General features: G+C 39.9%; 1 protein-coding gene across 3 annotated transcripts in view; it reads right to left on the bottom strand.

The window, feature by feature from the left end:
* The window catches only part of thoc1 (THO complex 1), an 88,959-nt gene extending 77,373 nt beyond the window's left edge, over nt 1–11,586 (bottom strand). For all 3 annotated transcript variants that reach the window (XM_043688246.2, XM_043688247.2, XM_043688248.2), the window contains exons 1-4: nt 11,508–11,586; nt 6,071–6,144; nt 5,895–5,955; nt 1,992–2,058 (exon numbers count right to left, since the gene is read on the bottom strand). In XM_043688246.2, the coding sequence (XP_043544181.1) occupies nt 1,992–2,058; nt 5,895–5,955; nt 6,071–6,144; nt 11,508–11,555 (250 nt within the window). In that variant the 5' untranslated portion in view covers nt 11,556–11,586. The remainder of the gene's footprint in view (nt 1–1,991; nt 2,059–5,894; nt 5,956–6,070; nt 6,145–11,507) is intronic.
* Between the last annotated feature and the right edge of the window lie 4,325 nt (nt 11,587–15,911).

The following is a 15,911-nucleotide window of genomic DNA, read 5'->3' as shown; positions in this document are numbered from 1 at the left end:
TGGCTAACTTTCTTCCTGTTTGTCCTACATAGTGTTTGTGGCAGTCCTTGCATGGAATTTTGTAGATGACGTTGGTTTTGTCCATGGGTTTTACTGGGTCTTTTAAGTTTGTTAGTTTTTGTTTGAGTGTTGGTGGGCTTGTGTGCTACTAGGATTCCGAGGGGTCTTAGTAGTCTGGCTGTCATTTCTGGAACTTCTTTGATGTATGGTAAGGTGGTTAGGGTTTCTGGCTGTGTTTGGTCTGCTTGTCGTGGTTTGTTCTTGAGGAATCTGCGCACTGTATTTTTTGAGTATCCGTTCTTCTTGAATACATTGTATATAGGTGGTCCTCCTCTGTTTTCCGAAGTTCGCCTGTGCTGCAGTGTGTGGTGGCTAGTTGGAATAGTGTTCTGGTACAGCTTCGTTGTATCACATCTATCCTGGGACAGGGTAAGCAAAGACATGCCAGAGAATTCCTAGAGGCCTGACACTCCAACCACAACGCCATAAACAAGCACATAGATCTAGATGCCATCTATCAACCCCTCAGAAAACAAACAGGAAATGACATCACCACAAACCTCAGGAACCCCATCCAGGAGAAAGATATAAATAGAAAGCAGGAGGCAACAGCTTTGCTTCACTTGGAAGTCGCCACTGAAGATTACCTAGCCAGGTAATGAAACGTCTAGATATCAAACCTACAGCTCAGCGAGCAAACCTACACGCGATGCCTTTTAAATGTTGGAGATGTACCAGCCTCCACCACTTCCTCTCGCAACTCATTCCATTCATGCACCGTCCTCTGAGTGAAAAAGTTGCCCCTAGGTCCTTTTTAAATCTTTTCTTGCTCACCATAAACCCACCAGTTTTGGACTCCCCCACCCTGGGGAAAAGACCTTGGCTATTTACCCTATTCCCCTCATGATCTTATAAGCTTCTACAAGGTCACCCCTCAGCCTCCGACAATGCCCCAGCCTATTCAGCTTCTCCCTATAAATCAAATCCTCCAACCCTGGCAACATCATTGTAAATCTTTTCTGAACCTTTTCAAGTTTCACAGCATCATTCCTATAGCAGGGAGAACAGAACTGCACACAATATTCCAAAAGTGGCCTAACCAATGTCCTGTACAGTTGCAGCATGACCTCCTATACACAATGCACTGACCAATAAAGGCAAGCATACCAAACACCTTCTTCACTGTCCAATCTACCTGTGGGTCTACTTTCAAGAAACTATGAACACGCACTCCAAGGTCTCTTTGTTAGCAACACTCCCCAGACTTCAAGTATATAAGTCATGTCCTGACTCCCATTCCCAAAATGTAACACCTTACATTTACCTAAATTAAACTGTCTGCCACTCCTCGATGCATTAACCCATCTGATCAAGATCCGGTTGTATTCTGAGGTAACCTTCTTTGCTGTCCACTACACTTCCAATTTTGGTGTTATCTGCAAAATTACTAACCAGATGTTAATTTTCAAATGACGAAAAGCATCAGACCCAGCAGTGATCATTGTGGCACACTGCTGATCACAGGCCTCCAGTCTGAAAAGCAAACCTCCACCACCCCATCCACTTGTCGTCTACCTTCAAGTCAGTTCTGTATTCAATAAAATTATTTATGAAATGTTCTACTCCAATGAATATACACACATATTGAATGAGTATATTCAGGACAGAGATTGGTCCATTTTAGAATAGAATGGAATCTGGAATATTGGTTAATGAAAAAACAATGGCAGAATGGAAGAAACTCCAAACAGAGTTGAATGGTGGAGCAAATTCAAAGGGTGACGTGGTTTACTCCTGCTTCTATTTGTTACATTTTACTGTTGTATGGAATAAATTGGCAATGTCACATAATGGTACATCATCTACACGAAGGAGCAAAATGTACTTGATTATATGCAAATATCTTGACATCAGAAAGTATTCAAAACTGAATAACGGGTCTCATTTTGGATAAATACTTATTCGAGACAAAATTTCCATGACACTATTACCTTCTGTGACTCCATTAATGCTGAGGGAGATTATAGCCAAGAAATCTTCACATTCTCCTTGTTCTAACTAGAAAAAAACATAAGAATAAAGCTAGTAAAACATATATGCTCAACAATTTTCATGGTTTATATGAAGTCCTAATATTTTGAACCCAGTTCAATTACTCTCCATTAAATTTAACATCGAAAAGACTATAATACCATGAACAAATAACAAGGTAAACTATCCAAATTACCAGACCTGGAATTCTGAAACTGATTTAATGGAAAACATTTTTTTAAACTTTGATTTCTAAATGAAATTATCCTCCAGAAGACTTTAATTGGAATTCTTTAAATTCAAGAATTCAATGTCAAGAACAAGCAGGTGACAAGTAGGCAATTGTGTAACAAAAATGGTCAACTGGAATTGGCTTCATCACCAGGTCAAAATCTTGAAATTCCTCATATAATGTTGTGGGAGTCGCTTTACAATGCTGTTGTGATTCAAGGAGGTCACACACCTCTACATTCTGGAGAACAATGAGGAACGATAAAGTGGTAATAATATCCATATCCAAAACTCTTGTTGGATTTCAAAAGGTCAATATAAAAGAACGCAAATATATTTCTAAAAATGAAGTGTTTCTTTAATCTTAGTTTATCTATTAAAGTTTGATTTAAACATGTTTCACATTTCAAGCAGTTAGGTAGATAGTATATAGATACTTGATTGAAGGTCCCATATGTTACAGTGATAGGTGCAGGTTGAAGTCCCACCCGCTCCAGTATTGTGTCATAAGACGCCTGAACAAACTGATTAAAAATATCCACAGCTACTTGATTCCAGTTAGAGAGAATTCAAAAGCACACAGGAATCACTGACAGCAATTTCTGCATTTCCATGGTTAACTACATAAGTGCATTCTTCAGAAATTGTTGTGATTTTGTGCTTTCCTGTGCACTTTTGAATTCTCCCTAACTGAACCAAGTAGCTTTAAAAATCACACAACACATGGTTATAGTACAACTGGTTTAATTGGAAGCACTAGCTTTCAGAGCGCCGCTCCTTCATCAGGTGGTTGTGAAGGAGTGGAGGACACAATTGCAAGACACAGAATTTATAGCAAAAGTTTACAGTGTGATGTAACTGAAATTATACATTGAAAAATACTTTGATTGTTTGTTGAGTCTTTCATCTATTTGAATACTATAATAGTTTCACTTCTTTCATATGTAAATCACAAATTTTTTTTTTTTAAAAAGTTACATTCTCAGGTTAACTGTAACAATTGGCGTTAGCCAGAGAATATGTTGAAGGTGTTAGGCCCCTGTGTTCCCTGTCTGTGCTAGAATGTTTAGACTGATTCTAATCTAAAAAGTGAGTTAACAGAGTCTTCCATGAATTCATGAAGTTTTTGAGCTCTGAAAGCTAGTGTTTCCAATTAAACCAGTTGGACTATAACCTGGTGTTGTGTGATTTTTAACTTTGTATACCCCAGTCCAACACCAGCATATCCAAATCAGAAGTAGCTTTAAATCAACTTGTTAAGCAGCTTTCCTTGTGGGGCAACAAAGAATCATGGACAGTCAGTTCTGAAGATTGCACGTGCAGTTAATTTTGGAAATCCTAAAACTGATGTTTGTGATTCTATGTTGCCCTATAAGGAAAGATGCTGATATACTTCCAGATGAGAATCAAGTAGAATTCATTGAACTAATGAGAAACTCCCCTGCAGTTTTTTAAAACATCCAGATGTATTATGACGCACAACAAAATGATTCAACAGAAAAAGTTGAATGAAGTGTAATTGGCTTTCTAATGGGGCACTAGGTTCATAACTACCGTGTAAGCTATACTGATCCTAAAAAAAACTAAAGCTTATGATTAATAAATACCTGTTTTCCTACTATAGTAAAATTTAAATAATTTATCTTTTTAAAAAGATGTACTATTTACTCTACCACTTTAAATCAATGCGTATGTCACAATAATTTATATTGTCACTTGGAAAATGTTCACTTGTAATGAAGATCTCAATGCACTTTACTTCTTAAGGCATTGTCTGGGAATACTTCAATGTTGTTGGCTAGGTACCCTGCTTGATGATAGTACTTTTACTGTACATCACCAGCAATACTTGGTGCCAGATTTATTCAAAGTTGGTGGGTGGCACGGTGGCTCAACATGCCAGGCACCTGGGTTTGCTTTCATTATCAGGCTACTGTCTGTGTGGAGTTTGCGCATTCTCCCTGTGTCAGTGTAGGTTTCCTCTCGGTGGTCCGGTTTCCTCCCACAATCCAAAGATGTGCAGGTTAGGTGGATTGGCCATACTAAATTGCCCACAGTGCTCACACGTGTAGGTTCGGTACATTAATCAGTAAATATAGAGTAATATGGTAGGGAAATGGGTTTGGGTGGAATACTCTTCGGAGGGTCAGTGTGGACTTGTTGGGCCAAAAGGCCTGTTTCCACACTACAGGGATTCTATGCATCTATGATTTTTGGGAAAAAAATCCACAGCTCGCTGTTATTGAGTACCAGTGCAGGGAATTTATGAGTGTGCGTCAATCAAGAAGATTGTTTTATCTTGAATGGCATCAAGCTTTATCACTGTTGTTGCATCTGCATTCATCCAACCAAAAGACAGAGTATCCATTACATTCCCAACTTGGGCCTTGTATGTGGTGAGCAGACTTATGGAAGTTACAAGTCTTAATGGATTTGTACGTGAAGTGCTTCAGCACCTGAAGAGTTGCAAATGGTTCTGAAGAATGCGCAAACATCAGTTAACATGCCCATTTCTGACCTCCTCAAGGAGAGAAGGTCATTGATGAAGCAGCTGAAGTTGTGTGGAAAATAGACAAGGAAATGGAAATTTTGAAGATCAAAGGTCCAGATCAAAAAGTAATTTGAATTGTCTCCCATAGTTCTTATTAATTTCAGCAATGTCGGTAGGCTGTCTGTAAAACTATGATCGTTCTACGTTTTGATAGCTGATCTGGTAGCCTTGTGTCTTTCCTTGCATTGGAATTCCTTCCAAGTTTTGGTTTTTCTGTCTTCTCACTCACAGTGAGTGATGGGAGAAAAAGATGCTTTCTGTTTGCCAGTTCTGGAGGTCTCCAGCTGCTCTGCACTCCGAGGTCTGTAACAAATTACAGCGCGACCAGAGGTTTTTAATCAGGCAGTGTTCCCTTAAATGAAGGGCACCTGTTACCGCTTTGTCTCAAAGTAACTATCTCACTGCTTTTAAAAACAATATTGCCTTGCACAGCTAAAAATATGCATCACTTGATTCTCTCTATGCCCATCCAAAGTTAAAATTTCTTATGGTATCTCAGCTTTGTAGCAGTCTAACTTCCAATCCAGTTTATAGCCCAAAGGGGAAAAAATATGGTCCCTTCCACTTGTACATCATGAACACTAATAACTATGAGGAGAAAGTGAGGTCTGCAGATGCTGGAGATCAGAGCTGGAAATGTGTTGCTGGAAAAGCGCAGCAGGTCAGGCAGCATCCAGGGAACAGGAGAATCTCCTGTTCCCTGGATGCTGCCTGACCTGCTGCGCTTTTCCAGCAACACATTTCCAACACTAATAACCATGTCTGTGTCAGATAGATATACTGCATAATATTCACAAATGTACATATTTCAATCAATCATTATCACTACATGTAGCACCTAAAAGGAATCCTGAAGAAGGGCTTATGCCCGAAACGTCGATTCTCCTGTTCCCTGGATGCTGCCTGACCTGCTGCGCTTTTCCAGCAACACATTTCCAACACTAATAAACATGTCTGTGTCAGATAGATATACTGCATAATATTCACAAATGTACATATTTCAATCAATCATTATCACTACATGTAGCACCTAAAAAGTACCTCACGTTATCACATACAAATCGATTCTACTGAGACTTACAATTTTTTCTTCCAGAACACCTCTAAATGCTTGATCCAATGTTGTTTTCTTTTCTGTTTCACTGTATAGAGACAAAGGAAATCCATAAACAAACATTCCGTTCTTTGATAATCACAAAAGCCAGATTTGTTCAACAACAAGTTTTGAGTGGGCAATAAAAATATTAATTCACTCACCCTCCACTTAATTGGCTGAAGATAAGAATTAGTGGCTTGACATTCTTGATGCTCAAAGCTTCCTTTGTATAAATCTAGTAACAAAAATAAATTGCGACAATGTTCTCATAATCAAGCATGAAATTATTGTATAAGAGTTGCTATATATACTCAAAGTTAATTTGTTGTCTGTGTGAATAAGCCTCCTAAAACAAATTTGGTCCTGTTGACAATTTCCAATGATCTGAAGCTTAAACCAATATGCTGTGTAGAGTGTGGCACACAAGCCAATGAAATACATGCAAAATTGAATTGAAGATGCCGGTGTTGGACTGGGGTGTAGACCCCAGTCCAACACCGGCACCTCCAAATTATATAAAGTATAAATGACGTAGATGAAGTCAACAGAATAGCTTGTTTTTTTGCTATATATTCTATGTAGTGCACTACAACCTAGACACTTATCTTGATGCTGGGGACCAATCTTGTGGCTTTTGCATCACTGACTTGAATATTTTTCCCATGTCTCAGTCACTAGAGTTTAGGCATATGATTCAAGGTCTGCACAAAGAATTGTACCATTGATCCTGACTTGTGTCATATTATTCTGATTATGTTAACTTAAAATCTATTAATTTTTCTTACTACTTCTGTATTCCATTGAACGTGAACATGCATTTGCAACCATAATAATACTCTTCATGAAATACTTGTCTCTGTTTCTCTTTCCTGTATGGAATAGTTTATGCTTCTCTGTATTAAGTTTAATTTGTCATTGCTCTGCCCACTTACTTACAACTTAGTTTTTGAGCTGTCTCCGTTAATTCCAGTCTGACCTGATGTTACCATAGAATGAATTCCCAGTGTGGGAACAGGCCCTTCGGCCCAAAAAGTCCACTCAGACCCATTTCCCTACTTCCTATATTTACCCCTGACGAAAGCACCTAATCTACACATCCCGGAACACTATGGGCAATTTACCATGGCCAATTTCACCTAACCTGCACATCTTTGGATTGTGGGAGGAAACTGGAGCATATAAGACAATTGGACCAGTTTGCATCAAGTTTTACTGGGTTTTAATGTTGAAAAGTATGGTGCTGAAAAAGCATAGCTGGTTAAGCAGCATCCTAGGAGCAGGAGGGTCGATGTTTTGAGCATAAGCTCTTCATCAGGAATGCTGCCTGACTAGCTGTACTTTTCCAGCACCTCACTTTTCAAGTCTGATCACCAGCATCTGCAGTTATCACTTTGTCCTGGTTTTTAATGTTGCAAATTATAACTGATACAACATTGTTGCCTAAAAATGCTGCTTTTGAATTGTGTAACCCTAGAAACAGCCATGCCTTATAAACAATTTTCTGGCCTGCAATGTTGCTTTTGGTGATTTCTTCATTTCTGTCAATAAACTAGAATCTTCAATTTATTTTCTAATGATGTTTCTTTTTTCCTGACCTAAGTACATACACTGCATATTTATCTAGTGGTTTGTTTACAACTTAACTTCACAGTCAGCAAGTTCTCTAGTGTCTGCTTGAATTTTGTTGCATTTTTCCTCATATGAAAACAAAAGAACTGAAATATTTAATTAATACTTTGCCATTTCTGTCATTGCCAGAACTTACCTTAATCATTGTTTAGTGGCCCAATCACTACTTAAGTTCTCCTTTGATGTGTGTCAATAGAACAAATTATTTAATTTATATTCCTTACTAATTTCAGTGCAAAATTTATCCTTGCCTTACTGATTTATTTTTCCCTTATATTTATTCTCTTTGGTTCATCCTATACCCTATTGCCAGCTTCTCAGATGGTATTTTAGCAATTCTTGCCTGTCTTTTTCTTGAGATTCAATTTTTCCTTTGTATCTACATCATAAGACCATAAGACACAGGAGCAGAAATTAGGCCAGTGAGTCTGCTCTGCCATTAAATCATGGCTGATAAGTTTCTCAACCCATTCTCTTGCTTTCTTCCTGTAACCCTTGGTCCCCTTTACAATCAAGAAGCTATCTATCTCCATCTTAAATATATTCAATGATCTGGTCTCCACAGCCTTCTCTGGTAGTGAATTCCATAGATTCATTACTTTCTGGCTGAAGAAGTTTCTCCTTATCTCCACTCTAAAAGGTCTTCCCTTTACTCTAAGGCTGTGTCCTCAGGTCCTACCAATGGAAACATCTTCCCAACACCCACACAGTCCAGGCCATTCAGTATTCTGTAAGTTTCAATTCGATCCTCCCTCATCCTTCTGAACTCCATCAAGTATAGAACTAGAGTTCTCAAACTTTCCTCATATGTTCACCTTTTCATTCCTGGGATCATTGTTGTGAACCTCCTCTGAACACGCTCCAAAGCCAGTGCATTCTTCCTGAGATATGGGGCCCAAAACTGTGCACAATACTTCAAATGCGGTCTAACCAGAGCCTTATACAGCCTCAGAAGTACATCCCTGCTTTTATATTCAAGCCCTTTCAAAATAAACACCAACATTGCATTTGCCTTACTGACTACTGACTCAACCTACAAGTTTGCCTTGTGAGAATCCTGGACTAAAACTACCAAGCCTCTTTGCACTTCAAACTTGTGAATTTTCTCCCCACTTAAAAAATAGTCCATGCTTCTATTCCTCTTACCAGAGTGCATGACCTCACACTGTCTTGAAGTCCAGGTAGATAACAGCCAGTGGCTCTCCTTGGTCTAACCTGCTCGTTGCTTCTTCAAAAACTTCTAGCTGATTTGTCAGACATATCTTTCCCTTGATGAAATCGTGCTGATTTTGCCTTATTTTACCATACCATTCCAAGCATTCACAAATCTCATTCTTCATAATGGACTCCAAAACCTTGCCCTCAACCGAGACTGGGCTAATCAGCCTGTAATTTTCTGTCTTTTGCCTTACTCCCTTCTTAAACAGGGGTGTCACGTTAGCGATTTTCAGTTATCTAGTACCCTCCCTGACTCTAGCGATTCCTGAAAGTCACCATTAACGCCTCCACTATCTCTTCAGCTGTTTTCTTTAGAACTCTGGGGTTAGCGAGTTTTGAAAAGATTTGTACCTCAGGTTGAGTTTCTGGATGTAGGCTTGCTCGCTGAGCTGGAAGGTTCAGTTTCAGACATTTCATCACCATACTCGATAACATCATCAGTGAGCCTCCGGATGAAGCACTGGTGTTACGGCCTGCTTTATATTTATGTGTTTAGGTTTCATTGGGTTTGGTGACTTCATTTTCTGTGGCAATGCCATTTCCTGTTCTTTTTCTCAGAGGGTGGTAAATGAGATCCAAGTCAATATGTTTGTTGATAGAGCTCCACTTGGAATGCCATGCTTCTAGGAATTGTCTCGCATGTCTGTTTGGCTTGTCCTGAGCTGAATGTGTTGTCCTTCTTCATCTATATGTAAAGATACTAGTGAGTGGGTGATGTCTTTTTGTGGCTAGATGATGTTCATGTATCCTGGTGGCTAGTTTTCTGCCTGTTTATCCAATGTAGTGTTTTGCAAAACTAATGTAATTTACAAAATACCTTGCAAGAATTGTAACAAACACTACGTTGGACAAACAGGCACGAGCCACCAGGATACATGAACATCATCTAGTCACAAAAAGACATGATCCACTCTCACTAGTATCTTTACATAAAGATGAGGAAAGACACCACTTCGTGTGAGACAACACATCCATCCTCGAACAAGCCAAACACAGACACGTTCAAGAATTCCTAAAAGCATGGCATTCCAACCGGAACTTTATCAACAAACATATTGACTTGGATCCCATTTATCACCCCTGAGAAAAAGAACAGGAAATGACACTACTGCTGGAAATGACTTCACCAGCCCCAAGGAAACCTAAAAACAAATTAAAAAACGGGCCATACCACCAGTGCTTCATCTGGAGGCTCACTGATGATGTTACCCAGTATGGTGACAAAATGAGCAAACCTACATCCAGAACTTTAGTGTAGTCAATCTGGTCCAGGTGATTTATCCATCTTCAGGCCATTCAATTTTTCTCGTACCTTCTCCTTGTTAGTTAATAGCCTCCATACTCAGGTCTGCCCCTAACTCTCTTGAATATTTGTGCCATTACTCAAGACTTCCACTGTGAAGACAGACATGAAGTAACTATTGAGTTCCTCAGCTATTTCCTTGTTCCCATTACTATCTCTCGTACATCCTTTTTCCAGTGGTCCAATTTTCACTCTTGCCTCTCTTTTGCCCTTTATGTATCTAAAGAAACTCTTACTGTCTGCCTTTATATTACTGGCTAGCCTACCCTCACATTTAATCTTCTCTTTCTTTCGTCTCTCTTTTGCTTTTTAAAATATTTAAAAGACACTCCCAGAAGTGGACATCTTGTTTTTTAAAGATTTTTTCCCAGTTTAATTGTAGATCCATTTTGTGTCCTCTGATTTTGCATTTTCCAGCCTATTTACTTTTTTCCTCCAAAAGTCTCACCCAATTCAAATATTGAACAATACTATGTTGTAATTACAAACAAAAACAGAAATTGCTGGATGAACTCAGCAGGATCTGTGGAGAGAGATCAGAGTTAATGCTTTGGGTCAGGTGACCCTTCCTTCAAACTATGTTGCAATTAATCAATTATGACACTCCAAAACCCTTAGATCTGCTTTCTGCTTTGAATTATAACTACAAAAATATCAGATAGTGATTCTTACGTTGGACTTCCAGCACAGAGAAAGAAAGGATTCCTATAAACACTAAAATCTCAATGCCTTTTTGTTACTTCATCCAGCCAGTTTAGTTGAAGGTAATCTAAATATTTAATGCATTTGACTCGCTGCCTGCTATTCAGCTCATAATTATTTTTTCCAATTCCCTTTTAAGTATCTAGTCCTTTAGTGTACTATAGGCATGTTGACAGATCCCTCGTCTTTTAACACAAATCCTGTACTTATCCTTTTACTGGTTAAGAATCCTCGATTAACTGATAACCCTTCAAAGCTGCAGGTTTCGATCGAGCTCCAAAGACTTGAGCGCACAATCAAAACTGACATTTTCATGTTGTACTAAAACAGCTCAATACAGTCAGGATGATCTTTCAGCCAAGACTTCAAATGCAAAAAACCCATTAGATGTACACTGTACAATCTGAAAAACGGAGGTTTGCTTGGTGATCTGACCAGTAATTAGTTAACAATTAATATCAATAAACAACCGCTTTTAAAAAGCAGCAAGTGAATATGCGATAAATTAGTGAACATATCAGTTTAATTCAGCACGCAAGTCGACTACATTGGGTGCGAATAATGCGGAATTTTATAAAATTAGTGCCGCACCACATTTCCAGATTAGTGTTGAATGTCGCTTTTGACGGGAACTTGCTCCCTCCCTGCCCATTTAATGGGAACTACCTACACCATCTGCGATATATGCAGCAACAATGAGAAATGACCAAATATTATCGGACACAAAAGTGCAGACAATTCCTTACACTGAATTTCTGTCGAGCCTCATTAAACTGGAACAAACCAGGAGACATGTTGACCGGAAGTCCTGAGCGCGATGCAAGCCGGGAAGCAGAATCTAGACATAATGGCGCCCCCTCAGTTCGGATGGATTGTTGACAAAATATGACAGGTGGAAGATGGGAGAAAGACCAACCTCATGTGGGATATTATGCAGAACCTAATATTATAGTGTGCAACGTTGTATTTATTAAATCAAGCACATAGATTCAAGGATTTGAGATAAAGAGATGAGGGGAAATTTGAGGACAATTCTTTCGGTAATGACCAGGATCTTGCAGCAGGCAGTGCAAGTCGAGACAACAATTTTAAAAGGAAATTGGTTGGGCGTGGGAAGGGACAACTAAACTGCGTGACACAGAGTAGGCATTGACTTAGTGGCCCCCAATTACATTGTTACATGTTGTAAATTGTTCCATAACAGTATGCAGAATGACCTGATGAAGGAGCAATGCTCCAAAAGCTAGTGCTTCCAAATAAACCTGTTGCACTATAACCTGATGTTGTGTGATTTTTAACATTGTCCACCCCTGTCTAACACCAGCACCTCCAAGTCACAGAGGCCAATATAGTAGTTTGCAACATTAAAAACCAGTAAAACTCGATGCATACCGGTCCAATTTGTCTTAGATACCAGAAAATAGATCTCCAGTGTAACCTGTATGTTTTTTTCCAGGGTTTACTGTTTATTTACATTTTCTTCTGGCTGGGAGGAAGCCCAATAGTCTGCAACATAATGCAGACTATTTTTGTCTATACTTTTGCATGGAGGCCAACATCCAAAGGGCACAATATAGTATTTAACAGTATTCTGAAGAACCCAAAGTTACACTTTGAAAAATTACAGAGACAACATGACTTGATTATTGCTTGATTTATTGTTGGCACACGTACCAAGATACAGTGAAAAGTGTTATGTTGTATACTGTACAGGCAGATTGTACCATGCAAAGTGCATTAGGGTAGCAGAACAGAGTGCAGAATACAATGTTTCAGCTGCAGAGAAGGTGCATAGAAAAATCAGAAGTAACATTTGAGAGGTCATTTAAAAGTCTGATAACAGCAGGGAAGAAGCTGATCTTGAATCCATTGGCATATGTATTCAAACTTTTATACCTTCCAACTAATGAAAAAGAGCGAAAGTATAACCAGCGTGACAGGGGACTTTGTTGATAGTGGTTGCTTTCCCGAAGCAGCGGGAAGTATAGATGGGATCGATGGATGGAAGGCCGGTTTGCGTGGTGAATTGGACTGTTAGTTTTTGAGGTCTTGGGAAGAGCAGTTTGGCAACTGCTCGTAGTATTGCATCCAGATAGGATGCTTTCAATGGTGCATCTATAAAAGTTGATAAGTCCTTGTGGACATTATGAATTTTTTTTTAACCTCTTGAGGAAGTAGAGACATTGTTGTGCTTTCTTGACTGTCACATCGATGTGGGTGGACCAGAACAGATTGTTGGTGATCATCACTCCCAGTAACTTGACGGTCTTGACCATCTCCATCTCAGCATACAGGGACGTGTCCTCCAGTCAGCTTCTTGGAAGTCAAGCACATAAAATGCTGGAAATATTCAATCGATCTTAGAAGCACCTGCTAAAAGAAAGTAATGTTGATGTTTTGTGACCTGTCATGATTAGATTCCCTACGGTGTGGAAACAGGCCATTCAGCCCAACCAGTCCATACTGACCCTCCGAAGAGTAACCCACCTAGACCTATTTCCCTCTGACTAATGTACCTAACACTGGGCAATTCAGCATGGCCAATTCACCTAACCTGCACATCTTTGGACTGTGGGAGCTTCTCGATCCTGGAACAATCTTACAAGCTGGGTGGCATGATAGCTCAGTGGTTACCACTGCTGCCTGTAAATATATGGCTTAGTTTGAGGCATTCAGAAGCCTTTAATGATAGATTTGTTTCAGTACTTATAATACAATGTTATACTTAACCATTAACTAGCGGGGGGATCCAAGATGGCGGTGACCCAGTAAGACTGAGTCTATAGTGCTCCTCCCAAGACTTGGGCACAGTGGGTCACCTACCCCCTACCAAGCTCACCGAATCATTTATAATAGTTTTGTAATTTAATTAGTTGTGTAATATTACATTTAAACAATTTAATCCTAAGTTAAAATGACTAAAGGGAAGGGAGCCCGCAGCTCTCAGCAAGCAGGAACCCCTCCCCCATCCTCTCCAGCTGCAGCAGAGGCGTCCACAGCTGCCCCGGGGGACTTACCAACAGTAACAAGCCTTGCAGAAATGCTTTCCAAGCTTGACTCGAAGATCGATGCTTTTATTGTCGAATCCAGAAATCGTTGGGAGTCGCTCTCGGCCGCGCTGCAGAAGCACGACCGAGAGATTGAAGAAATTCAACGCCGAGTCGGAGGGGCGGAGCTAAAGGCCGCGACCTCCGAGACAACCGCTCAATCGGCCGTGGATCAGGTCCGGACTCTTGAGCAGCGAGTCCGGACCTTGGAAAATCATATTGACGACCTCGAAAATCGAGGTCGCCGAAAAAATATTCGTTTGCTGGGCCTTCCCGAACGGGAAGAGGAAGGCCAGCTTACAGCATTCCTGGAGCAGTGGCTGCCACAACTTTTAAATCTGCAAGCTGGATCAGGCCAGGTAAGGGTGGAATGGGCCTACCGGGTCGCAATACGCGGGCCCGGCTCGAACCAGCGCCCACGCCCGGTCCTGTTCCAGCTGCAGAGCTACAGGGAGAGGCAGATACTCCGAGAAGCCTCCAGAAATCTCGGAAAAGACCCCCAAGCTATGATCTACAAAGGATCCAAGATCATGCTATTTCAGGACTTTTCCCCGGCTCTGGTTCGAAAGAGGAAGGCATTCGACGGGGTGAAGAAGCGTTTAAGGGACTTAAATGTTCAGTACTCCTTACGCTACCCAGCGATGTTACGCTTTAACCATGAAGGATCCGTATATAACTTTGGATCACCGGAAAAGGCTAAGGAATTCTTGGACTCTCTTAGATAAACTGTAGGACATAATGGATGTTGGTCTGCCTTTCCCTCCCCTCCTCTTTGGTTTATATCCCCTCCCTTTTTTTTTCTTTCTCTTACCTGACTGCTTAATATTATCATGGGGGGTAGGGAGAGGGATTTGATTATATATATATATATATATATATATGTGTGTGTGTGTGTATGTGTGTATATATATATATATATATATATATATAAGCTGGGGGATTTGGTTAATGGTGGGGGGAGGTGGTTACCTTATTCGATTTTACCTCTGTCTTTAGGAGCGGGGTTGTTTTCCCTTCGTTATTTTGTATTATCATATTTAATTATTATTTGTTGAAGTGGTAATTTTATAGTTATATGTTTATATGTGGTATTAACATTACCAAATATACCCAGGTGTTGGTATGGGTGGGGGTGGGGTGCTCACTGTTAACTCTAGCTTTGTATTATATTTGAATTCTCCTCATTTTATTGAGGAGTGCCTGGGTCAAGGGTGGGGCATTGGTTGGGAGAGGATATGAGGGACATTTGGAGAGGAAGTGACGCCCCCTGGGAACAAGGGGGGAAAGTCTCCACTTAGATACGTTTTATATTTTTTTTATTTAGAAATAGTTTTTTATTGTATTGTTGTGGGTGTATTAAAGAGACTTTATTTTTGTAAATTTTACATGTTCCACGCTCGGGATGTTCTGGATAGGGTTCCCCCTCCCGAGGGGTCTCGGATTGGCCCAGAGAATTATGGTTGATCAGTCGGTTAAGTGGTGCACCTGGAATGTCAAGGGGAGTAATTCGCCACTCAAAAGGAAGAAAATATTATCAAATCTTAAGAAGGAAAGAGTTGATATAGCTCTCCTACAGGAGACACACCTGTCAGATAAAGAACACTTGAAATTACGACAGGGCGGATTTGATCAGGCCTTTTTTTCTTCTTTTAGCTCAAAAAGCAGGGGAGTTGTTATTCTTGTTCGGAAGAATTTCCCTTTCAAAATCCTAAAGCAGATAAAAGACGAATCTGGACGATTTATCTTGATTAAAGCCTTCATAAATGGAGAGGAATATGTGATTTTAAATTTGTACTGCCCCCCGGCACACCCCTTTAAATTTATAATGGAAGCCTTTTCAAAATTGATGGCTTTTGATGCCCGTCATATAATTATAGGGGGAGACTTTAATTGTATTATGGATCCAGAAATAGACAGGATTCCCAAGAGTACTGCAAGAGTATTTCCCAGATCTAGACAATTGATGGATCTGAACAAAGAATTAGGATTAGTAGATGTATGGAGATGTCTTCATCCACAGGGTAGAGATTTTTCTTTCTACTCTAATCCACATAAATGTCATACCAGAATTGATATGTTTTTTGCCCCCTCGATTTTTTTAAA

This window comes from Chiloscyllium plagiosum, unplaced genomic scaffold (assembly GCF_037043375.1).
Source record: "Chiloscyllium plagiosum isolate Xiang-an unplaced genomic scaffold, Cpla_swu_hap1 HiC_scaffold_4, whole genome shotgun sequence".
Lineage (NCBI taxonomy): Eukaryota > Metazoa > Chordata > Chondrichthyes > Orectolobiformes > Hemiscylliidae > Chiloscyllium > Chiloscyllium plagiosum.
This window is presented reverse-complemented; position numbering and strand designations above follow the sequence as displayed.